The sequence below is a fragment of the Panthera tigris genome, chromosome D3, assembly GCF_018350195.1.
Source record: "Panthera tigris isolate Pti1 chromosome D3, P.tigris_Pti1_mat1.1, whole genome shotgun sequence".
Classification (NCBI taxonomy): domain Eukaryota; kingdom Metazoa; phylum Chordata; class Mammalia; order Carnivora; family Felidae; genus Panthera; species Panthera tigris.
The window spans coordinates 7,778,365-7,802,573 of NC_056671.1; the positions used below are offsets into that span (position 1 = coordinate 7,778,365).

A 24,209-nucleotide genomic window follows, 5' to 3' on the forward strand; every position below is an offset into this window, starting at 1 on the left:
TGCAGGCAATTCTCATGCGTGACTAGGGTGGGCTCTGGGGTCAGATGCATCTGGGAATTGAACCCAGGCTTTGCCACCAACTGTGTGGTTGTAGGCAAGACTGAGCCTCAGTTTACTCATCTGTAAAAAGGGCTAATAGTGCCTTTCCTGTAGAGTTGCTGTGAGATGCCGTCTGTAAAATACCTCGACAGTAGGCTATCAGTCAGTGATAGTTAATGTGATTTTTTGCAATTATGGCTTATAAGTAATTGACAACCCTGAATTTGCCTTCCAGAAGGCTGGTGATGGTCTCTATGGAAATAGCGGATATGGAAGGAATGGCATGGAGCAGGGGAAGGGGGTGAAGAGTTTAGAGACATTTCCCATCCTTCAGTTACTATTGGCTGGTGCAAACACTTAATCTCAAGCAAAGACCCTAGTGACTTCATTCTCCCCTAAGTAGTCATGGCTTTTCTGAAATGGCCGGCATACCCTTACGGGGGAGCTGGTTTAAAAAAGTGGTTCTCCTCCTTTATCCCTTCCTCACTCCCCCGAAAGGAGAAGTCCCGGGTGCTGTGGGTGACTGTTGCCTTAGACAGTGCCCCTGAGGGTTTGAGGCTGTTGAGGCCACAGGCTTTGCTTCTGGGTCAGGGTAGGAGGCAAGGGTGCCCAGTCTTTTCAGCTTCCTGAGAGCAGACTCCAAGAGCCGGTGGGTGTAATGCTCACGGGCAGGGAGGAAGCTGGCAGTGAGCGAGCCCTGGCACCAGGAGAGCAGAGAAAGGCAAGAGAAACCAGTGGATGGTGGGTAGGCTGCAGCGAGGGGAAGCAAATGGAAAACAATCTGGGGCCCCTCGTCTGGAATCCCCAGGGTTTTCCTCAGTGACAGCTGAGTCATCTGTGAAGTCCAGCAGGTTCCCAGGAGTGCAGCAGAAACCTGTGATGAAAGAGTACCCGCAAAAATAGCCTGCTTATTCTGGAGAGTGTTGCATACAACATCAACAAGTAGAAAAATCCAGTTGGAAGAAAATCATCGGTGGTGAACGGAGAAGCTGGGGCTCAGGTCTCTGGACCAGTTTTTGTGAGCTCCGATTCCAAATCGGTTTGTGGCTGAACTCACATGGTTTTGCGAGCCGGATGACAGGGATTTCATCAGAACCCTCCCTTTTTGGTGGAGTGGACCGAAGCCGGAGGGTAGAAGCTTCTAGAGCACACCACATGAGACCTAGGCAGGACAGAACTGTGGCTTTGCCTGCTGGCTTTTTGTAGGTAAGCGTCCTGTCTTCTCCCTGTGTCTTCACATTGTCCCCCCTCTGTACGTGTCTGTGTCCAAATTTCCTCCTTCTATAAGGACACCAGTCATACTGAATTAGGGCCCTAATAGCTTGATTTTAACTAAATCACCTCTGTAAAGACTCGATGTCATATTCTGACACATTAGGGTGGGTAAGACTTCACTATATGAATTTTGGGGCAGGTAAGATTCAGCCTATAGGGGCACCTGGGTGGCTCAGTCGGTTAAGCACCAGACTTTGGCTCAGGTCATGATCTCACAGTTCGTGGGTTCAAGCCCCAGGTCAGGCTTTGTGCTGACAACTCAGAGCCTGGAGCCTGCTTCAGTTTCTGTGTCTCCCTCTCTTTCTCTGCCCCTCCCCTGCTCACACGCTGTCTCTCTCTCTCAACAATAAATAAACATTAAAAAAAAAAAAAAAAAAAAAAGATTCAGCCTATAAACTTGTCAAGCCTTCCATCTTTAAATCATCTCCCAAATCCTTGACCCGGTCCCAAGTGCCCAAGTCTTCACTTGTGTTTCTGCCATGGAATCTTATGATTTTCTCTCATCTCCTCAACATTGCAGGGGAACTGAATTACTCCATATTTTCCATTTAGTTGCCTTGGTCTTTGCTCACACTAGTCCCCTTCTGGAAATGCCCTTCTTATTTCCTCATGTACAAAATTTCCACCTCTAAGCCCAGCCAAACTTCTTCACCAGGAAGCTTCCTGGGCTGGATGTTTTCTATTTGTACCTTCAGAGCCCCTCTCCAGCCTTCTCCCACCTGCTCCAAAAGTGGGCTCCATCAAAGGGCTTTCTTGCCTTCTCTGGCTTCTGGTTGGGCTCAGCCAATGGGAAGTACCAGCATGAGATGGAAATGTGGGAGGAGAAAGAGGCTGGGGTATTTATTCCCCCAGCTTCCTCCCCATGGGATCATTGAAGGTTGGCTGTTTCCTTCTTTTGAAGGCCACGATTCCTGTTTTGTGGCCTTCTCCAACTTTTTTCTCTGCATTTCCAGTCCAGTAACTGTTCGCTTTCATAGCCCATCAGCCAAAGGGAGGAAATGTCTCATGGCCGTTGCTAGGCTTGAGGTGCAACACTGTGCCTTATAGATTTCCCTAACCCCACTTACCCTCTGCAAACCGAGTCTCTGTTAAACTCTCCCACATGACCTGGTATGAGGGTGCCAGGGTACCATCCATTTCCTGCCAAGATCCTGACGGCTGTACTTCCCCAGTCTCTCTTTCCACTGGACGTCTATATTCTACTCTGCATTTTATGGCCTTCACCAGCTTCCTGAGACTGGAGCTCATCTTATTAATTTTTTCCTTCTCCATTTTTATCCTGTCATGCACGATTTCTCCCAGATAGCAAGGACCCAGGAAATGTCTGTTGAGTGAATGAACTCGATCACAGGTTTTCGCAGCATATCTAAAAGATGAAATCGGACTCTATCCGTTTCAGGCTCTTAGCTGTCTTTCTTCTACCTATGTCTCTTTGGTGAGAATGTGGATCTCTCCTTACTGCAACTTTTATGTCCCAGCCCCAGCCAACTGTGAAAGAATGCTAAATGGAATGTTCATTGCTCATGGGTACTTTTGGACCCTTTTTTTGTCCCTCAGATTTAAACAACCTTCTTTATCCCACTGGACTTAGAAATCACCTGGAATTTCTCAGCCATCGTCTGTGTCATTTTAGAACTGCATTATTGAACTTTAAGTCAGCGTTCAGCTAAAATAACCTGTAATTAAAGTCTGCAGCCGAGGATTTCTTTCTTAGTCTGATAACCTGCTCAGCTGTCTGTGTTAATAACGCCAAAGACAAATTCTTGGAAAGCAATTGAAATATTGCGGGCTCCTGCCTTTGGTGGGGTAATTAGAAAGCCAGGCAGGCACTGTAAGTGATTGCCTGCCATTATCCTTGTTTTATTTCTGGAACAATGGCCTATCCTTCAGACTTTTCTTTTTTCTTTTTTTTTTAATTAAAAACATTTTTTTTTAACATTTATTTGTTCTTGAGAGACAGAGAGACAGTGCGAGCAGGGGAGGGGCAGAAAGAGAGGGAGACACAGAACCCGAAGCAGGCTCCAGGCTCCAAGCTGTCAGCACAAGCCCGACACGGGGCTCGAACTCACAAACCATGAGATCATGACCTGAGCCAAAGTCAGCCATCCAATCGACTGAGCCATCCAGGTGCCCCTCCTCGGACTTTTCTTATTGTCAAATGTCATCATATATTTCCCATGTTAAAGGAGGACACTTGATCATTGACATGGGGAATAAGTTATGTTCTTCTGCGCCCCCCCCCCCCATAATTTGGCTTTTTAATATTGATTGATTGATTGATTGATTGATTGAGGAGGGGGGCAGAGAGAGAGGGAAACACAGAATCTGAAGCAGGCTCCAGGCTCTGAGCTGTCGGCACAGAGCCTGACATGGGGCTTGATCTCACGGACTGTGAGATCATGACCTGAGCTGAAGTCAGATGCTTAACCAATGGAGCCACCCAGGCACCGTTCATTTGGCTTCTTTAGAAGGATGGATGTGTGTGTGATCGCATGATGCTGCCAGGTAATGTGTTCTCCAAATTTAGGTGATCTAGAGAAAAAAAAGGCACGAGTAGGTGAACACAGGTGAGGTATTTACATCGTTTAACTTTGCTTTTTTGTTATAAAGGTGACAAGGGCAAGCGTATTTGTTGATGAGGGGAACTTTAATCACACATGAAGAAAGCAGGTGAGAAGGGACAGCTGGAGTAACACCCACTCTGACCCACTGGAGTTCTCCACCAGTGTGTGTAAAGAACTAAGCAGCAAAACACTCTGAAGGAGTTGAGACATTTAGATGCATGTCTCCCTTGGTTAATGTTTATGGGACAGGATGGTTCCGTGGAGCAAGGCTTATTGGTTTGAGCATTCCCTATTGATATATCCATTCTCCTGAGGGAGGGTGTTTCTTTTATTTACTTTTCTTTGATTCTTATCATATTTTTTTTAATTGTGGGAAAATAGATATAACATAAAATTGATTGTTTTAATAACCATCTTATTTATTTGTTTGTTTACTTAAAATATTATCCTCTGGTCCTGTCTGTGAATGGGGGACCTGCCTTCTTCTTTTTTTTCTTTTTAATTTTTTTTTTTTTTTCTGAGAGAGAGAAAACACCAGTGGGGGAGGCAGAGAGAGAGAGAGGGAGAGAGAGAGTCCCAAGCAGGCTACATACTGTCAGCACAGAGCCTGACCCAGGACTCTATCTTACAAACTGTGAGATCATGACCTGGGCTGAAATTAAGAATCAGATGCTTAATCAACTGAGCCACCCAAGCACCCCTTCAACTTGCTTTATTTTTTATGCTGAAGTATTCTTTAGAAAGTTACAGACATCATGGCATTCTACTCCTAAATACTTAGGGGTTAGTTTACATCTCTGAAAAAGAAAAATATTTTTCTACACAGCTAAAATCATGTGGGTTATACCTACCAGAATTTATAATTCCTTAATACCACTTAGTGCCTGGTTATAGTGAGATTTCCCAAATTATCCTTTGCAGATGCTTTATCTAAACCAGGCTCCAATCCAGGACGGTACATTGAATCTATTTTCATTCTATTTCAATCTAGACCTTTCTCAGGACATTGATTTGTAAAGAAGATGGAACCGTGTGTCCTCCAGAGGATCCCACTATGTGAATTTTTCTGATTGCTTCCCTGTGGTGTCACGGAACTTTCCCCCTAGCTCTTGTAATTTCTGTAAACTGGAAATGAGATCTAAAGGCTTGGTTAAAGTTAAATATCATAAATGGTGGATTAAGGTGATGGTGGTCTGTTACCCCATTATTCAGTTATGGTTGTCCCTCTTTCTTCCAGAGAACAATCTGGAAGGGGATCCATTGGCCCCCTGGTTCCCTGCTTCCCTCCATCATTCACTCATGGTTTCAGTACCAGTTGTTCATTCTTTCCTGTGTCAATAATTGTATCAAAAGATGAAAATGGAACTTTATCATGCTCTCCCTTGTGAATTAGCTGGCACACCCTCCCCCAAATTTTATTGAGATATAAATCACTGATATAAATTGTTGAGAATTACATCACTGACTTGGCTTTTTTCCCTCCAGTTTTCCCTCATCAATTAGGGCCACCCTTAAATACAGTTCCTCCTGAAAAGACCATATACATGCTCAATTTTCCCCTTTTAAATACCAATTTTCAAAATAAGGAGTTGGTTTAATGGCCATTTCAAATGGTGACAGATGAGTTTGTCAGGCTTTTTCTATGTTGAGTGTCGTGATAAACTCATGGAATTTCATAGATCCAGGGGGCTTTTCAAGGCAAATTGGCCTGCTGGAGATGAGCCATTTTTAAAGAAAAGCAAGAATGGTAAATGAAGAGAGGGCTATGGCTGCAGCCAGAGTGTGTGTGTGTGTGTGTGTGTGTGTGTGTGTGTGTGAGAGAGAGAGAGAGAGAAAGAGAGAGAGAGAGAGAGAGAGAGAGAGTGTTTCCCCATCCCTATTCCCAGCCACACCAACCACTGTACATTTGCATTTGTCAGGCTTCCCTAAAGTCTTTAAAGCACCATCAGAGCCCAACAGGTCACCACAGTGCCTGTTAGCAGCTCATTTAAGAGGTGATTCAACTGTCTCTTTGGTTTGGTTAGTTTCAACATGCCCCAGGGTTTAGGGCCTACATTTCCTAACCAGGTTACCTTTCAGGAATAGGAATTAAGATCACTCTCAATGATGATGGATAAAAAAAAAATATGTATTACATTGCATGGATATGCCACATTTTGGCTATTGTAAACAGCTGCTAATCAGTGATGAACTTAATTTTACTCCTGTTTTGCCTCTTGTCTATGTTATCATCCCATCTTAAGTAATCTTGGGATTTAGTCTTTTTCCTTTGAAAACTTTGAAAATGCACAACTTTTTATTCTGATTCTGTAAGGTGTTTCTCTGGAGGATGGGGAGATACATAATGGGATGGGTGTCCATTAGGAAAGCAACGAAGGGGGGAGATGTGGTCTTGTTAAGAAGAAATATTTTTAAAGTACAGAAGTCTTGGTTGTAGGCCAGAATTATGCTGGCATTTTAGTATTTTTAGCCCCTCCTATTTTCCGGAGCCCCAGGGGAGAGGGGTTTGTAAAGTGAACTCATTTATTTCGTCCAAATTGAGTGTTCAGCCTTAGCCTGGATTTTTGTAGGGCAATGAGTAGAGAAGGGAAGTAACTTCCTAAGGTCAGCGAATGAACTGGAAATGGGGTGGATGGCGGGAAAACATTTCTCAGATCAATGCCGGTCACCTGTTAAATTAGTTAATCTTTAAAAAATCCTGTGCCCGGTCACAAATCTTCCAGTGAATGTAAATATTTGTTGGTTGATTTTGGTAACGTAAGGAGACATTATTAGGAGAGGAACCCCATTTAAAAGAAAGCTCAGTCTGTTTAAAGGACCCATATGACAAATATACATGGTTTTTAAATGCTTGTGGAATGAATGACTCTCCAGGGGGAAAATAGAAAGCAATTAAATAACATTATTATTTCCTCGGCAGAAATCACTGCAGCCCTTGGCTGGTCATACAGACACTCTTTGAACTGTAGTTTCATCCAGGCAACCCTGGAATCAGTCCTAAGTTGCTATGTGACACAATGTAAAAAATCCTCTTATTTACATTTTATTAGAAAAATAACTCTCCAAGAGACCGCCTTTTGCTGTTAAGGGGGAAAAAAACCTATTGAAAAACAGAGACAAAGGGTAAAATATAGTAAAATAACTGAAGCACGCATTCCCTGGTGCTTGTTAAGTATAAATTATTACTTGTGCTGGGAAGCTACCCCTTCGTGTGCCTGTTCTGTCATTTCTGTTCCCTCCTTAGGGGCATGTTTACAAATGGGGTCCATTGGTTTAGGACTGTGCCAGCCAGTTACTGGTCTGGACAGAGAATCCATTCTCTTTCCCTGCCTTGATCCTCTGGAAAATAATGTTCCCAAGCTTTAGCCATGCCCTTTGTGACATGGGCACAAGGAAAGGGGCCACACATAGGAGAAACCCTTGTCCTAGGGAAGTCCAGAGTCCAGCGGGCAACTTGTCCCTGTTCCTGGAAATGGGGATAGAGAAGATGGCTCCCCTCCTTTAACCTAATAAGCTCAGGGCTTGTGCCTGCACTGGGGACAGCCTGCAGTGTCCTTAGGTGGCTAATTCTGGGCACAATCTCTCAGCATATAGGGGTCATTCCTGGTATGTCATGATCTGATAGGCAGACCAGAAAATTAAATGACAGAGAGAAAACAGGGAAGTGGGTGCCGACTGTGACCAAGGCTGATTCGCCTCCCATCTGTTTTTTGTTTATTTCTTCACTGCTTGGTGGAAGTTCTGGATCCTCCTGGCTCAGGGCAAGCACCAACTGCTCGGGTGGCATCAGCTTTGGGAAGCTCTTTCTAAGAATATAAGCCTTGGCTAAGTGGAGCTGGGAGAGCATTCAGCTCTGAGGGTCAAAGATGAGGCAAAGATGAGGGAGAAAGGATAAGCCTAGAAGCACAATGTAAACACTAAATTTTCAGGTGGCAATTGTGCTGGTCCCGGGCTAGCATAATGTATTTCTGAATACATTTTTCTTAAAATTTTTAATGTTTATTTATTTTTAAGAGCAAGAGACAGAGTGAGAGCAGGGGAGGGGCAGAGAGAGGGAGATACAGATTCTGAAGCAGACTGTAGATTCCAAGCTGTCAGCACAGAGCCCGATGCGGGGCTCGAACTCATAAACTGCGAGATCATGACCTGAGCCGAAATTGGATGCTTAACCTACTGAGCTACCCAAGCACCCCTTAATCGTTTTTAAAGTTTATTTTTGGGGCGCCTGGGTGGCTCAGTCGGTTAAGCATCTGACTTCAACTCAGGTCACAATCTCACGGTCCGTGAGTTCGAGCCCCACGTCGGGCTCTGGGCTGACAGCTCAGAGCCTGGAGCCTGATTCCCATTCTGTGTCTCCCTCTCTCTCTGCCCCTGCCCCATTCATGCTCTGTCTCTCTCTGTCTCAAAAATAAATAAATGTTAAAAAAAAAATTAAAAAAAAAAATAAAGTTTATTTTTATTTATTTTGAGAGAGAGATAGCAAGGGGGTAGGGGCAGAGAGAGAGGGAGACAGAATCCCAAGCAGGCTCTGCACTGTCAGTGCAGAGCCCGATGCAGGGCTCAAACTCATGAACCATGAGATCATAACTTGAGCCGAAGTCAAGAATCAGATGCTTAACCGACTGATCCACCAAGGTGCCCCTAGCATAATGTATTTTATATACAGCCCAGCACGCTTTTAATACAAAACAAATGTTGGATAATTGTGTGTGCCAATTAGCTAAAGGAAACTTGACCGAGGGGAGGAGTAAGAAGTTCTTTGCAAGTGTCAAAAGAGGAATTAGAAAAAAAAATTTTTTTTTTATTTTTTTTTTTTATTTTTTATTTATTTTTTTTTTTTTTGAAAAAAAATTTTTTAATATTTTATTTATTTATGAGAGAGAGAGACAGAGTGTGAGCGGGGGAAGGGCAGAGAGAGAGGGACACACAGAATTGGAAGTAAGCTCCAGGCTCCGAGCTGACAGCACAGAGCCTGACGTGCGGCTTGGGCTCACAAACTGTGAGATCGTGACCTGAACCAAAGTTGACGCTTAACCGACTGAGCCACCCAGGCACCCCTCAAAAGAGGAATTTTGAAGAGGTGTTAGGATAGTGGCTGGCAGGAGCCTTCTTACTGTTTGGAGAGGATCCACTGCATTATCATGTCTCACTCCTGATTTCCTACTTCCAGACCTGGCCCCTGACAGATGATTGATCAGACACCAGTTTGGTTACCAAAACCATACCTATCTGCCTTGAAATTGAATTTGAACCGAGAATACAGAATTTGCAAAATTTAATAAGGGATAGTGGATTTAATTCTACAGAAGTCTGAGTTTTTCACTTGGATGCTTGTATCGATCTCATTTGGCATCCTCTTTTGGCTCTGGCGTGAGGGATCAGAGCGGTGTGATTAACAGCCCAAGCCCCAGGCTCTCGGCTCTAGGCTCCAGCTGCCTGCGGAGTCAGATCCAGGTGCTTTCATTTCCTAGTAGCAATATGCCTCAGTTTCCTCATCTATAAAATGGGTGAACAATGGTACATACCTGATAGGGCTGTTTAATGGGATAAATAAGGGCCTCAGTCAGTTAAGTGTCCAGACTCTTAATTTCGGTTCAGTTCATGATCTCACGGTCTGCACTGACAGCGAGGAGCCTGCGTGGGATTCTTTCTCTCCTTCTCTCTCTGCCTTTCCCCCAGTTATGCATTCTGTCTCTCTGAAAGAAAATGAACAAACAAACAAACAAAAAGGCATAGGACATCTGGGTGGCTCTATCTAAGCGTCCAATTCTTGATTTCAGCTCAGGTCATGATCTCAAGGTCACTGAGTTTAAGCCCCACATCTGGCTCTGTACTGACAGTGCAGAGCCTGCTTGGGATTCTCTCTCTCCCTCTCTCTCTCTCTCTGCCCCTCCCCCACTTGTGTGCATGTGCTTTCTCGAAAAATAAATAAACTTAAAAAATAAATAAAGGTAGGGGCATCTGGGTGGCTCAGTCAGTTAAGCATCTGACTTTGGCTCAGGTCATGATTTCATGGTTGGTGAGTTTGAGCCCTGCATTGGGGGAGCTCGAACCCCGCTTCGGGTGAGCCCCGCTTCTCTCTCCCTCCCTCTCTCTCTCTGCCCCTTGTGGGATTCTCTCTCTTCTCTCTTTCCCTCTCTCTCTCTGCCTCTTCTACCCTTGCCTCACTCACTTGCACCCTCTCTTTCAAAAAAAGTATACGGAATAATGAGATAATGTCTACAAGACACTTACCACTGGCTCTAGCCCTGCAATCATGCTTTAGTAAATATTAGCTGCTGTTATTGTCTGGACCCCTAAAGGATGGGGGTCTCTGGGTGGTGTTATTATATAAGGGACCCTGGGCTTGAGAGTATTTCCTAATTTTCTTTGGGTCTCCATTTCCTCATTTGTGAAGTGAGGGGGTCTGGTGAGGCCCCTTCTAGTTCAGAAATGATATGGTGGAAGGAAGTTTGTGTTAGCTACAGCTTCTGTTTATCAACATTTTCCCCTTCTCTTCTTTGTGCCATGATAAAAGGGAACCGTGTCTTTTTACTTCCTTAAATACAGAAAAGAGCTTTTGAGAGTTCAAAAGAAATCGCCCGAAGACAAGTCTAGGTGATCTTGCATTCCTGATAAGCAATGGGAGAGACCTTCAAGAAAAAGTCCCACTTCCTTACCTTTGCAGTTCTGACCACAATGAATGACAATGAAGTAAAAGCATGATTAGCATATTATCAGCCCCTCCCCTTTATTTTAAGGGGCTTCCTAATGGGTAGAATGGCCCCTAAGAGGTCATCAGATACAGACTTAGGTCCATCACTGTAGCTTTTTAAAAGCTGAGATCTTTGGGGATGGAGTAAGGTAGAGGAGGGGGATATTCTTTTGCATTTTGTTTTTGCTAACCTTGAGTGGCTTGTGGAAACTATAAAGAAACTATAAGGAAGAAGGCAGGAAGGAAACGCAGAATAAATGTTTCAGTAAAGAGCAAGTCTGTTGGGATTTTTCCCCCATAGTGTCAGTGGGTGTATAAATTTCCTACAGACTTCAGAATCCACTCAGTAAAACTGACATTCCTGCTTACCCACTCCTGCTGACTCCCTGCTGGAAGCTCCTGAGTTTTACTTACAAGGTCTCTGCCACATACATTCTGCCTTCCTTGAAAGCCCAGGCGGTGACCTGCCTGTGGGTCCCTTCTGTTCTCACAGTGGATTTCATGGCCAGTGGCCTGGGCATGAATAACAGTTGGACAACACTGCAGAGTTGATTACGACATTTCACAGCTAATAAGCTTTTTCTTGGGAAAGGCTTTGATCTCTGCAGAAGGTTGCTCATCCCTGGGTTGGGCATACCTTCCCATTTTACAGATGAAGAAACTGAGCACACACAGGTATGCATGGTTAGCGTCATATTGGACATTCCTAGTTAGACAATAAGTATGCCAGCTGCCCAGCTAAGTCATCTGCGCCTTGTCTTGAGTTTAACTGTGGTTTTGATGCTTATAACAAACAGCATTGATTACTCTAGCTAATGGTCAGAGCTCCTCTTCGGAATAAGGGCAGGGAGAGGGAGGAAAGTGTCCCATAGACATTTTTTAATTTTTTTAATGAATCTCAATCTGGATTTCCAGTAACAATTTTCTGCAGGACTGGGCTGCTTTTGGATTAAGCATCAAGAGTTACAGTTTAAATTCTTACAGTTTAAGAATTTAGAACCCATTCCTTCTGGGCCAGGCTCAGACACTGCCAATCTCATAGGAGAACTGGGTTCTGGCCTGCAAGTGCCCTGCCCCTTCTGAGATCGCTTCCAGGGCATATCACCTCCAGGGTACCACTGGAAGGAAGGTTTCTGTCCAAGACGGTGGGGCGCCCAACTCGGGGCAGAGTGCATTCAGGGCGTTCTCTCTGGGAGCGTCCAACTCCGGCACCTCTGTGGGAACTCCCGCCTGCACCACAGTACGTTTCACGTGGACTCCCTCTTGATCTGGAAAGGCAAACCTGAGAGCAGAGAGGGCAGCGTCAGGGTACCTACCCAACCCAACTGCCCGCTTCCGGGGGAACTGAGCCCCCACACCGTATGCAAGCCAGTGGGCCTAAAAGCTCCGGGTACGGGACTCCCGTATTCGCGGGCATCAGGTCCTGGTCCCAAAGCATGTGCAAACCTGGGCGCCTGTGTGCCCGCTGCCGGGGGCACAGGGAGTCTTGCTTGGCGTCGCGTGCAGGGCCGCCCCCCGTGGCCGGTGCGCCCCGGGGCTCCTGCCAGACGCCCCGCAGGACCACACAAAAGACCCCACCCCAGGTCGGGCGTGCATTTCCTGTTAGAGCGGCGGCGGCGTGCAGCCACCCATGTGCATCCCGCGGCGCGCGGGCCGGGCGGGCCGTGGGGCACGCCCCCACGCAGTCCCAGTCCCCGCGCGCCGGCCGCGAGGGGCCGCCCTCGGCGGGCCCGCCCCCATGTCACCGCAGGCCGGGCTCCCTTTGTGTGCGGCCCGAGCGCCGCGGCCGCGCCATTGGCCCGCCGGCCCGGGGGGCCAGCCCCTTCCTGGCTCGCTTCATGCATATGCATGAGCGCCCCGGCCCTCCCCGCGCCGGCCCCTCCCCGCCCCCTCCCGCGCGGGCGTGCGAGGCGCGCGGCGCGGCTCCCTCCTCGCGGCAGCAGGCGCCCGAGCCCGAGCCCGAGCCCGAGCCCGAGCCAGGGCGAGCCGAGCCTGCTCCGGGCGGGCGGCGGCGGCGGCGGCGCCGCTCCAGCCATGTCAGCGCGCGCGAGCCTGGGCCCACCATGAGCCATGGCCATGTCCGTGAGCGCCGAGGACGACGACTATGAATCGGAGCCGGACCAGGTCGGCGGCCCGGGGTGGGGCTGAGGGAGGGACCCGCCGCCCGCCCGCCCGCCGATCTCCCGACCGACCGACTGACGCGCCCCGGGCGGCAGCGACGCCGCGGCCGCCGCGATGAGGAGAAAGTTTTGCAGCCGCCGCCGGCGGGGCCGCCAGGGCCGGGCCCGAGCGGGGCGTGGAGGAGCTCGGCAGGCCGGCGGCCGCCGGGGCGCCGCGGGCCCCGCAGCCGGCCCGGGCAGGGGGCGTGTGCGAGCGGCTGTGCGCGAGGGTGGCCGGCAGTGCCGCGGGGACAATGTGGGCCTCGCCGTCGGGCGGGCCCTGCCGGGCGCGGGCCACGGCCCGCGGGCAAGTTGCGGGCGCCGGCGCTGGCGGCCAGGGCGCGCCTCGCCCTCCCCTCGAGCCCTCGCCCGCGGCCCACGCGCGTGCCGGCCGCCCTGGGCGCACCCGGACCTGCGGCCGCCTGCGCCTCCCTCGTTTCTGTTTGCAAAGTTGCACCGGGACCCTCGGCCTCTAGGCTGGAGGACGCCGGGGCCCGTGGGCCCGACGGCCGGAGCTTTTGTCTGGGCGCCGCGCGCCCGCCGCCCGCCGCCCGCCGTGGGCAGACGGAGACAGGAAGGGGTGCGAGCCGCGGGCCGGCGCGGGGAATCCGGAACCCGGCGAGTGCGCTCCGCCACGGCGGGGCGGAGGAAGCCGTGACCCCAGATGGCAGTATTTGGCCTGGGTTGGATTTAGAAGGGAAAGCAACCTCTCTTGGGACGAGGGGGGAGAAATCTGTGTATAAAACAAAGCCCTGGGTGTGTTTACGGCGTGAATTTGCTCCGGGAACATTCGTGTTTAGGAAGCGGGGGAAGAAAGTTGAGGTTTTACGGAGTGCAGTCTGCACAATATTTGAAACAGGACACAGGCTAGGTGGACTTGTGCGAGGAATTAAGCATGGGGTGGGTTAAGTTATCATGTGGGCATGGGACCAGGTGAATAAGATGCTTATTTATAATCCTGGGTGCATTTCCTCAGTCGAATAAAGATGTTTTGGAATGTTCAGGCCGAGATGTAGGAACGTCTTTCTCGTCCGTTGGGGGCGATTGAGGAAGCGCTGTATATGCTGCGCTTAAATTGTATCAGACACATCATTAAGTGGTTTTATCCAACAGATGAAGTTAAATCTTATTGTTTAGTTGCATTTTACTGTTCTCTGAGTTTTGCTGGGATATTTTTCAGGCACATGCACCTTATGAGGCGTTCCTGAATCTCGCCGGTCTTAGGCATTGGGTTAACCCAGAGCCAACCCAAGTGGTTTTTGTCTTGGAACTTTTATCAAGTCAGCAGCACAGTGTGTGAATGGTTCTCAGTTCTTGCTTCTTGGTTCACACCAAATCTTGGTTTGAAAGATTTTCAGTTCAGTTTGGGTCTGCTTAATTCCTGCCAGCAGGTTACTCTTTCTGCATCTGCTTATTCACAAGAAGACACTGGTAGCCAGCCTGGACTGTGCTTTGGTGTTTCTGGATTGAGGTTCCTGTTACTTGCTTTTGTTTTGGTTTTTTAATTTGGCCACACCCTGTGGCCTATGGTAGATGCAATCTTTGTCAAGGTATGAAACAAGATTTCATGTGTCTCTGGGCTAATAACCACGGTTTTCAGGTCTGCCACTCCTGAGAGAGCCTTCCTTCAGGAGAGGACCTGTGCTCCCGGTAGCCAGACTGCTTTCCCCCTCCTGAGGATAGTCAGCCCTGTGTGGCCCTTCTGGAGCTGTCAGCAACAGAAGTTCTTGAGCCTCACTTTAAGGCGGTCTGTTTCACTCAGGTGTATTGAGCTGACCCCTAAGCCAGGTCAGTGGGCAGCAGGTTTTTCCCATATTCCCGGCAGAGAAGAAGATTGTCAGTGAAGGACCCCACGCCTGCGGAAGCTCCAGGCTGTAACTCCCTGCTGTTGGCCTCCTCTAGCCCTTCCTCACTAGGTTTTTCAGCCTTTCTCAGCCTCAGGATTTCTTGGGCCTGAGAACAGTGGCTTCCTCTACGGATCTCGAAAGCATTTGCGTCTTTCCACCGGAGAGTGAGTCTCTGGGCTCTAGACCCCACTCTTCTGTAAAGTGTCCTCCAGGGAGGAGTGGGCACGCAGGTACACTCACAAAGAGACCGGCGGAGGCCCTGTCGGGAATTGCTCTTGCCCAGTTACCCCCAGCAGCTGCACCTGGCCCCTCTCACACCCACCCCGCATCAGAATTTTGCCTGTTCCACTTTAAAAGTCCGTGCCCATCTCTAGTGCCCACCTGAGGCTGGTGTCCGGTCCTGGGCGGCATCAGGCTTCCTTAGGTGTGTCTGCCCGGTGGCTTCCCCCAGCAGCCTGGGTTTTCCCCCCTGCTCCCAGTGTGGGGTGGGGGCGAGGTGGTGATGGTGGGCAGGAGGAGACCCCTTGCCTGCTCTTTGCCAGTGCTCACTCTTGGCTGGGCCTTCTCCCCTGGACTTGATTTGCTTCTTCAGTGCGGAATGTGTCAGAAAATTCTTTAGCTGTGTTCAGTTTGAGGAGATGCCCCCCAAAAAGGGCTGTTAATGAGAATACGTGTTCCATCTTTTTTTTTTAACCCCTGAAGTGAAAATAGCTTTGTTCCTTTTCTTAAACTAAAAGTGATTGTTGTTTTAAAAAAGTAAAAATAATAGAAAATTATGAAGAGGAAAATCTCTCAGAAGTTTGTGCAGCCATAACTACTGTATTACTCATTGTAGCTTCTCATGAAATTTTAAGACAGGGGTCCCTGAACCTTCCTGAAATAATATCAAAGGTTTGTGACTTTGTGTGCATTTTTCTGGGAAAAGGTCCTTAGCTTTCCTCAGATTCTCCAGAGGTCCTCGCATCCCCTGGGTTTCCGGTAGCTCTCGTGTTTTTATTCTCTTGCTCCTTACCCTCAGTATATAAACAAACCAAAGCCCTCCCCGGAGTCTACAGGTGTGTGTTAAGGGGCCCCACACTGCTGCTAACATCCAGCTTTTTCTGGGATGTCCATTATGCATGAAGATTTGGGAACAGACATACGTTGAGGTGAATCTATGTTATGCAGTAAAGTACAGCATTAGCATGACAGATGTGGGGGGGGCCATCACTACCCCTCGTGGGGCTGAGTGTCAGTGTGCTGCTGTTGCGGGTAGCTTGCTGGGAAATATACAACGGTCTTCACTGTAAAACCACACAGCCACATTTCACTGTTTTTCTCACTGACTCCTCTGGACAGTCGTCCCTTCTTGAAACTCTTCCCTGGCTCAGGGATGACCCAACCGCCTGCTGCTTTGCCTGCCTTTCCGGCCGTTCCTCCGCGGGCTGGTCTTTCTCACTGGCCCTTGAATGTCCGTAGTCTTGGAGGTAGTGTCCAGGACCCTCTTTTCACTCCGCCCGTCTTCCCTGGGCAGCCTCGTGGACTTAACTAGTTTAACAGTATGTGATGCTGACTCCCGGCTGTGGATCCACTCTGGTCCCTCCCGCTGCCGGCCAGCTTCCTTGAATGTCCTGTGGCTCCTCAGGTTCTGTGTGTCCACGGTGGAGTCACTGATCTTTCCTTCCTCTCCTAGGCCCCTTGTTCTCCTGTTGCTCAAGCTATAAACCTCAGAGCTTTCCAGGGCTCTTCCTGCTTGTATGCCCCATGTTCAGGCAGCCTCCGGGGGCTTCTAAAACCAGGTCTGCTTCTAAAACATGTCCTGAATCATCCCCTCCCTGTCAACGCTTCTGTGGCTTCTGCTCATGCCTTCATCATCTTCAGCCTGGACTGCTGTCGTCGTACCCTTCTCAACTCCTCTCCCCGCCTGTCATCTTGCTCACTGTCCAGAAAGTCACTCCTCACACTTGTGCATGTTGCTCCTGAGCGTAAAGTCCTTTCACTGCTCTTACAGGGGACACCGTATTTCTGTGTCCTATGAGGCCCTACAAGATTGGGCTTCTGACATCTCAAGTAGTTGTGTCAGGCTATTGAACATGTCATGTCACTTCACGTCTCTATCTTATTACTCTTCTTTCTGCCTAGAATATCTGCTCCCTACCCCCACCCCTACCCTCGGCCTGAAGATGCGGCTTGTTCTCCCTTAAGACCCACCTTCGTCGCCACCTCCTCTGTCTGTGACCCTTTTCCCAATATCCCTTCCCAGTGAGATGAGGCATTTCTTCTGGGTCAGCATGCCGGGGGCCATGCTTTAGAGTCACTGCTGAGGCTCCCATCTCAGCTTCTCATTCATTGGCAGTATGACATTAGGTAGATGACTTAACTCTGCTGTGCCTCGGTTTCCTCACTTTTTTTTTCTTTCAGTTTCCTCCTGAATGGAGATCATAATTCCTGTCTCATAGGTTACTGATGCGAATATTGAAAGGAATGATTACTTCAGACAGCGTTACTTGTAATATCGTTATCGTCACCATCACATTGCATTGCATTTACGTGGTGGTTTGTTTTTCTCACCCTAGACTCTAATGCCTTTGAGAGTATGGGATGTATCTTATTCATCTCTGTATTCCCAGCACCTACCATTGAATCTGGTACAGAATTCTCAGCCAGAAAACACTTGAGTAGGCAGGTGGGTGAACCTGTGACTCATTAATGAATGAGTCTCCAGTGCAGATTACATACTCTTGTTGGCTAGTAATGTTAAGCATCTTTCCATGTGCTTGTTCCCCATTTGTATGTATGTTTTTGAAAATATACCTATTTAAATCCTTTGTCCACTTTTTAATTTTTTTAATTTTTTTTTAATGTTTATCTTTGTTTTTGAGACAGAGAGAGACAGAGCATGAGTGGGGGAGAGGCAGAGAGAGAGGGAGACACAGAATCTGGAGCAGGCTCCAAGTTCTGAGCTGTCAGCACAGAGCCCGATGTGGGGCTGGAACTTGTCAACTGCAAGATTGTGACCTGAGCTGAAGTCAGACGCTCAACCGACTGAGCCACCCAGGCGCCCCTAAATCCTTTGTCCATTTTAAAATTGGGATGTTTGTCTTTTTATTGTTGAGTCATTAGAGTTCTTTATATATTTTAGATACTAGTCCCTTACCAAATGTATTATTTGCAATATGTTCTCCCACTCTCGGGGCTTTTTCACCTGATTGTGCCCCTTTTGAGCACAAAAATTTTCAGTTTTGAAGTTTAGTCCATCTCTTTTCTTTTGTTGCCTCTGCTTTTGGTGTCCTATCCAAGAAATCATTGCCTAATCCAGGGTCATGAAGGCTTACCCTTTTGTTTTCTTCTAAGAGTTTTATAGTTTTAGCTCTTACATTTAGGTAAGAGGTAATTTGAGGTAATATTTTACAAATAGTGTGAGGTAGGGGATCAACTTCATTGTTTTTGCATGTCCCTGCATCATGTGTTGAAAAGACTATTCTCTTCCCCGACTAAATCATCTTGACACACTTGCCGAAAATCACTTGGTCTCAAAATTCATTTTGTCGTAAATATTGTGAGGGTTTATTTCTGGATTCTCAATTCCGTTGATCAATATGTCTGTCCTTATGCCAGCATCACATAGTCTTGTTTACTGGAGCTTTGTAGTAAGTATTGAAATCAAGAAGTATTTATCCTCCAACTTTGCTCTTCATTTTCAAGATTGTTTTGGCCTTTCCAGGTCCCTGGCATTTCCACATGAATTTTAAGGTCAGCTTGTCGATTTCTGCAAAAAAAAGAAAAAAAAAACAAAACAGCTGGGACTTTCACAGGGATTGCATAGAATTTATAGATCACTTTGGGGAGTATTGCCATCATGACAATATTAAGTCTCTCAATCCATGAACATGGGATGTCTTTTCATTAATTTAGGTTAATCCAAGTAATTTTAATCCCAGTATTTTAGACATGAGGGATTGAAGAGGTTCTGCCCAAGAATATTCAGGAGAAGAGGATCTGATGGATAGGATGCACTGTTAATATTTGTGGAATGAATGAACAAGTGAATGAAAGAACTGCCAAAATACTATTGCTGTTAAGGAAAATGCTTAGGAGTAACTGATGGAGAAGAGGTGTCAGAATACTATGTTTTGTGTGGGGGACAGTTATGGACTCTAGATGTCCTTAACAGGTGGAGCTGGGCTGGTAAAATCAACAAGTGGCCTTGGGGTTGAGGAGGCCAGTTTGTAAGGTGAAAGTCAGTGGATACCATCACTCCATTTTGCTGAGAATAGTTCATGCTGAAATTAACAAAGATGCATCTGGGTTACTTGAACAAATAGAGGCAAAGGTAGGATAGAGTGGAATTTAGAATTGGTTTTGAACTTTTAAGTGTTTTTAAATTCAGTTTTGAGAGAGACAGGGTGCAAGGCGGGGGAGGGGCAGAGAGTGAGGGAGACACAGAATCTGAAGCAGGTTCCAGTCTGTGAGCTGTCAGCAGAGCCAGACGTGGGGCTTGAACTCACAAACCACAAGTTCACGACCTGAGTCAAAGTCGGACACTTAACTGACTGAGCCACCCAGGCACCCTGAGTTTTGAACCTTTAGGTATCACGCAGAAGAGATTAGGACAGAAGTTTCATGCCAGAATGACAGGGCTTTGATTTGTTTACCTTCCTTAATAGAGACCCTCCACTGTCTTTTTCACCTGTTGATTTTCTGGGTGGTCTTTGTTAGGTGCCTGCATTTCAAGTGTTGCTCAGCTGACTCCTGACAAGCCAGCTGGTGTCCACTGCCCGCAAAAACTGGCCATGAGGCTGTAGGTGGCAGCAGCTTTTCTAGCTTGACTTGGCAGCTGGCTAGAGAGGGCCTGAGTCAAGGTCTTCAGAAACAGAGCCTCCTCACACCTCTTCTTCCAGGACATCGTCTCTCGTTTGCCCTGTCATTTTCCGGGATGTCTCAGCTGCCATTGGGATCCTGAAGAATTTGGGTTTTTTTAATGGGTTGGAAAAGTGCCTCTCTGGAGAGGAATGTACTTTGGAAAGCACTGGAAGGTAGACTTGTTTCACAGTCACTTATGAGCTCTGTGACCCCGGCTGGATTGGCCTAACTTTTGACTTCAGAGGGACACTGTCCCCATGGCCAGTAAGGACAGAGGTGCCCAGCAGCTATTTATACCTGACGCTCCTGAGTGGAAGAAGAGAACCGTGTTTGGACCCCAGGAATGTTTTCAGTCCTTCACCAAAGCAGCTACTCCTTAGAATCTCCTGCTGTGGGAGTCAGAGTTTGAGCCCTTCCCCTCTGGTTTGTCCTTGGAGGTTGGACTGTGTGCACTGCCCTCACATCTGTACCTGACTCGAGGCTCGGCACTGTCTGCCTCATTGCCAGGGTTTGAGGACTGAGTCACTTAGAGGACCTGTGCTCTTTATAGGGGTAGAATCTTACTCGCATTGGCTGTGACGGGAGGGAGAAACCTTCCTGGTTTCCACTTCTCTGGCAGTGAATGTGCTTCTGTGTACTTTCTTTTGGCACCTGTCCTACTATGGGCGTGAAGGCACTAACCAGGGGCCTCTTGCAAGGGTGTGTGCTCACCTCCAGTGGACTCCCGCCCTGCTGTGCCTGCCCGTGTGCTGTAATTCGTAGTGCTCAGAGCACAGTCTGGGTGTGTGCTCATCCTCTACTGGCTCTGTCACCTTGGGCAAGCCACTTATCCTCCCTCTCCAGTCCCCTCATCTGAGGAATGGCATCTCTCATAGGGTCATTATTGGAAAAATAAGGTAATATCATATGCAAAAAGATGATCACAGTAGCAAGCATTCGGCAAATATCCACCATCACTGCCGTCACCGTCCTTGTCATCAGCTGCTTCTGCCTGGCACACTTGCTGCTCTCTGGTCAGCTGCTTAGTGTTCAGGTCCGTGGCTCCTCATGTACCATTCTCATCTCCACAGCCTCTGAAAACTCATCTTTTTTTTTTTTTTTCCCTTTACTACTCATCTGGCAGCAATACCTGACATGAATGTACATGTATGACGTGTGGGCCGATCTATCCCTCTTCTGGTGTTAGGGCTGCCAAGCTTCTCCTGTGTGTGACAAGGGGCACTCAAGACCTCATTGGGGTGCAGTGTAAGGACTGGTGGGAGGGGGCCACGAGACCTTCGCTAGGGGAAGGCAGAGTAGCTTGTGTGGGAGCAGCCCCTTCCCCGAGGCAGCTGGTGGTGACAGGCCCATCTGTGGGTCTCCCTGGTGACAGGGCCGCTGTCCGGGCCACCTCACAGCTCAGGGTGGCCGTGACTGAGTGAGCGTGGAGTGGCTCTGTGGCAGCGGCAGGGTCAGGATGGGGTTGATGAGGACCAATGGGCCACCAGAGCCAGGTCTGGTGTCTCCCTTTCCCCTTTGGAGCTCAGGGCAAGCTGCGGGGGATAAAGATCAGAGGAGCAGCACTTCCAAGGTGAGCACCTCAGCCGTCAGACGGGTTTGCAGTTCCCTTGAATGTTGCAGGTTGCTAGGAAGATGAATTGGAGGGAAGGGTCCACTTAGGTGTCGGTACTGAAGTGGGGTGCGTGTGTGAGATCTTCATTCTGCGCAGGGACCACTGCACTGGAGAAAAGACGGATGAAAGGTGGACGGTGTTTCCTTCTGATGTGGCTGCTTCTAGATAGCCCCTGTGGTCTTGGGGGAAGGTGGTCCCTGGAAGGAGGACCCTTTGCACTGTTGTGATACATAGTAACCACACTTCTGGGCCCCCAGAACTGACTAGAGGAGCTAATTTTCTTAGGGATCCGGGTGTGGCAAGCGAGTGAAATTAAAAGGCTGGGACTGGACTGGAGATTAATTGACTGCAAAGGGCGTTAAGCATTTGAGGCCAATTCGATCAGATGGTTTGGGGTAAGGAGTGTCTCCCTGACAGATGAACCATTTTTCAGCAAACTCTCCTGCTACTTGGAAATGTGCTTCAGACAATGCAGGCTACGTCCTGGTCCCTCCCACTTTTAGTCCCAGGTGCACAGGGCCCCTCAGCAGACTCTGTCCTCCAGCGGTTGGCCCAGGAACTCCACCACGGATCCTGGTTTGTAAGAGGCTCTGAGACTGCTGGCTGGGGTATAAGGACCCCTGAACAGGACCTGTGGCTGGCTGGTTCACTCTTTCACATTTTTGCACTGCTTTCTGTTCATTTCCCTTCTGTTCTTCCTCTAAGTCACCGGGAAAGAAGCATTTGGAGCCCATTTAGAGAAGATCTTGAAGTCAGGGTTCCTTAGGGTTACTGTCTCATTCCACCTGGGTTTGTTTGGTTTATTGAGCACATCTGGTGTGCCAGGCCATCTTGTGAAAGGACAGTGGTGACAAGACTTTTGATAACCGCTTTCCTGAGTCTGCCTCATGGGGGAAGGCGCCCTGAACACAGGACAGGGAGGCTGCCAGAAGAAAGCAGTTGTAAACTGGGGCCTGCTGAAGAGTAGGCATTAGCCAAGCGGAGTGGGGAAGGGAGTCTGTGTTCCTGGCAGAGGGGACAGAGGCCTCCCGTGTGGCCGTGTACGGCCTCTCTCGGGAAGCACAAGTAGTGGGACCTGGCCTGAGGCGGGCAGGGGCCTCTGCCGAGGCGTGGGGGCCCAGAAGGGTCTTGAGCCAGGACATGCTCTCAGAAGCAGGGTGTCCTCTTTTTACTTTCTGGGGCTGCCATAATAAACTACCCAGAGCTGGGACACTTAACAGAAACTTACTCTCTCACAGTTCTGAAGGCCAGAAGTCTCAAATCAAGGTGTTAACAGGACCATGCTTGCTCTGAAGGCTCTAAGGGAGGATCCTGCCTTGTCTATTCCAACTTTTGGTGGAGCCTTTGGTGGCCACAGACTTCCTTGGCTTATAGACCCATTACTCCAGTCACATGGCCATCTTCCTGTGTCTCCACATGTGTTCCCTCTGTGCCTGTGTCCAGACTTCCCCTTTCATAAGGATGCCAGTTGTACTGGATTAGGGCCCACCCTAATGACCTTATTTTAATTGGATCGCCTCTGTACAGGCCCTGTTTCTAAATAAGGTCGTAGCCTGAGGTCCTGGGGTTGGGACCTGAACACATCAGCCTCAGAGGCCCTGCGGTGGGGGTCCGGCCAGCCCTGCGGCCCATCTCACCGGCCCTGTGTGCTCTCCCGCAGAACCGGGCGGTAGGTCGGCCCAAGGGGAAGCTGGGCCCGGCCTCCGCCGTGAAGTTGGCCGCCAACCGGACGACGGCGGGAGCTCGCCGGCGCCGGACGCGATGCCGCAAGTGCGAGGCCTGCCTGCGGACCGAGTGCGGAGAGTGTCACTTCTGCAAGGACATGAAGAAGTTCGGGGGCCCCGGGCGGATGAAGCAGAGCTGTATCATGCGGCAGTGCATCGCGGTGAGTGCGGCGGCTGCGGCCACGCTGGGGGCCTCTCCCCACACCCCCAGAGCAGAGCAGAGCAGAGGTGGTGGCCCTGGCCCTCCTCTGAATCCAGACCCCACCTTCCTGGCTTGTTCTTCTGCTTGTTGGTCTGCCTCTTTTCTCCCTTAAAAGAGAATGTTGCAGCTGCAGAAACCCCTAGGAGGGGCTCCCTTGTGGGAAGAAAGGGGGCTCTGACCAGTGCTGTTTCAGATTCCACATCGCAGGACTTGGGAGCAGACTTACCTTGCTGGGCCCCTTTTTCTTCACAGGCTGATGGCCTTAGAACTGCTTCCTTCCCTAGATGACCGAGTGCTTTGAAGTATCTGCCATTAAAGATGTCAGCCTGTCCTGTCTGTGACCCCATTGCCAACATTTATGGTCCAGTTCATGACGGTTCTGGGCCCTCCCTTCCTTCCTGTCCTGCCTTCAAAGTCAGAGGTCCAGGTGGAAGGTCAGTGCCCCGCCTGAGGGGACTGCCCCAGATAAAGACGGCTGATTTATGGTGCCCAGGAGCCGGGCTGCTGCAGAGCCTGGCCGGCCCCTCCACACTGCCTCACCCGCCCCAGCCTTGCTCCAGGACGGGCCAGTGGCACAGACCCTGGCAAAACATGGTCTGGGGGTTTATCCCTGGATCCCTACAGCACACACCCCACCTTCTGCAGGGTGCTGCTCCCAGGTCCTCAGGGTCCTCCCTGTGGGAACGGTGATCTCTCTGCTCCCGTGGGAAAGCAGGCTCAGCAGGAGGGACAGGATTCCTGGGAGAGCTGCTCTGAAGGCCCAGCCTGGCATTGGGTGCACCTTTCTCTCCGGCTGCTGCTGCCCCTCTGAGCCCAGGGACTCCTTCCCCTTCTCCCTCCACACATACTGCCTGCGTTTTTGTTTTTGTTTTAGTTTAGTGTTTTGTTTTTATTTTTTGTTTTCTTTCTTATGGTCAAAAACACAGAACAGAATTTACCATCTTAACCATTTTTAAGTGTCCAGTGTAGTCATAATACCTACATACTCGTTGTGCAAGCTGATCTCTAGAACCTTTTCATCTTGCCAAATGGAAACCCTATATCCATCCAACAACTCCATTTCCCCTCCCCCAGCCCCTGGCAACCATCTTTCTACTGTCTAAGTGTGCCTGCTTTAGATCCCTCATATAAATGGTATTTCTCCTTCGGCGACTGGCTCATTTCACTGAACATCATGTTCTCAAGGTTCATCTACGTAGTGGCATGGGTCAGGATCTTTCTTTTCTCTCTCTCTCTCTCTCTCTCTCTCTC

At 49.0% G+C, this 24,209-nt stretch overlaps 1 protein-coding gene across 8 annotated transcripts in view; it reads left to right on the top strand.

Moving 5' to 3' along the window:
- Positions 1-24,209, top strand: part of KDM2B (lysine demethylase 2B) — a 152,934-nt gene that overhangs the window by 110,730 nt on the left and 17,995 nt on the right. For all 8 annotated transcript variants that reach the window (XR_006210196.1, XM_042963056.1, XM_042963057.1 and 5 more), the window contains one exon: positions 22,693-22,917. Coding sequence is in view for 7 of the 8 variants with exons in the window: in XM_042963056.1 (XP_042818990.1) it covers positions 22,693-22,917 (225 nt within the window). In the remaining variant the exon portion in view is untranslated. The remainder of the gene's footprint in view (positions 1-22,692; positions 22,918-24,209) is intronic.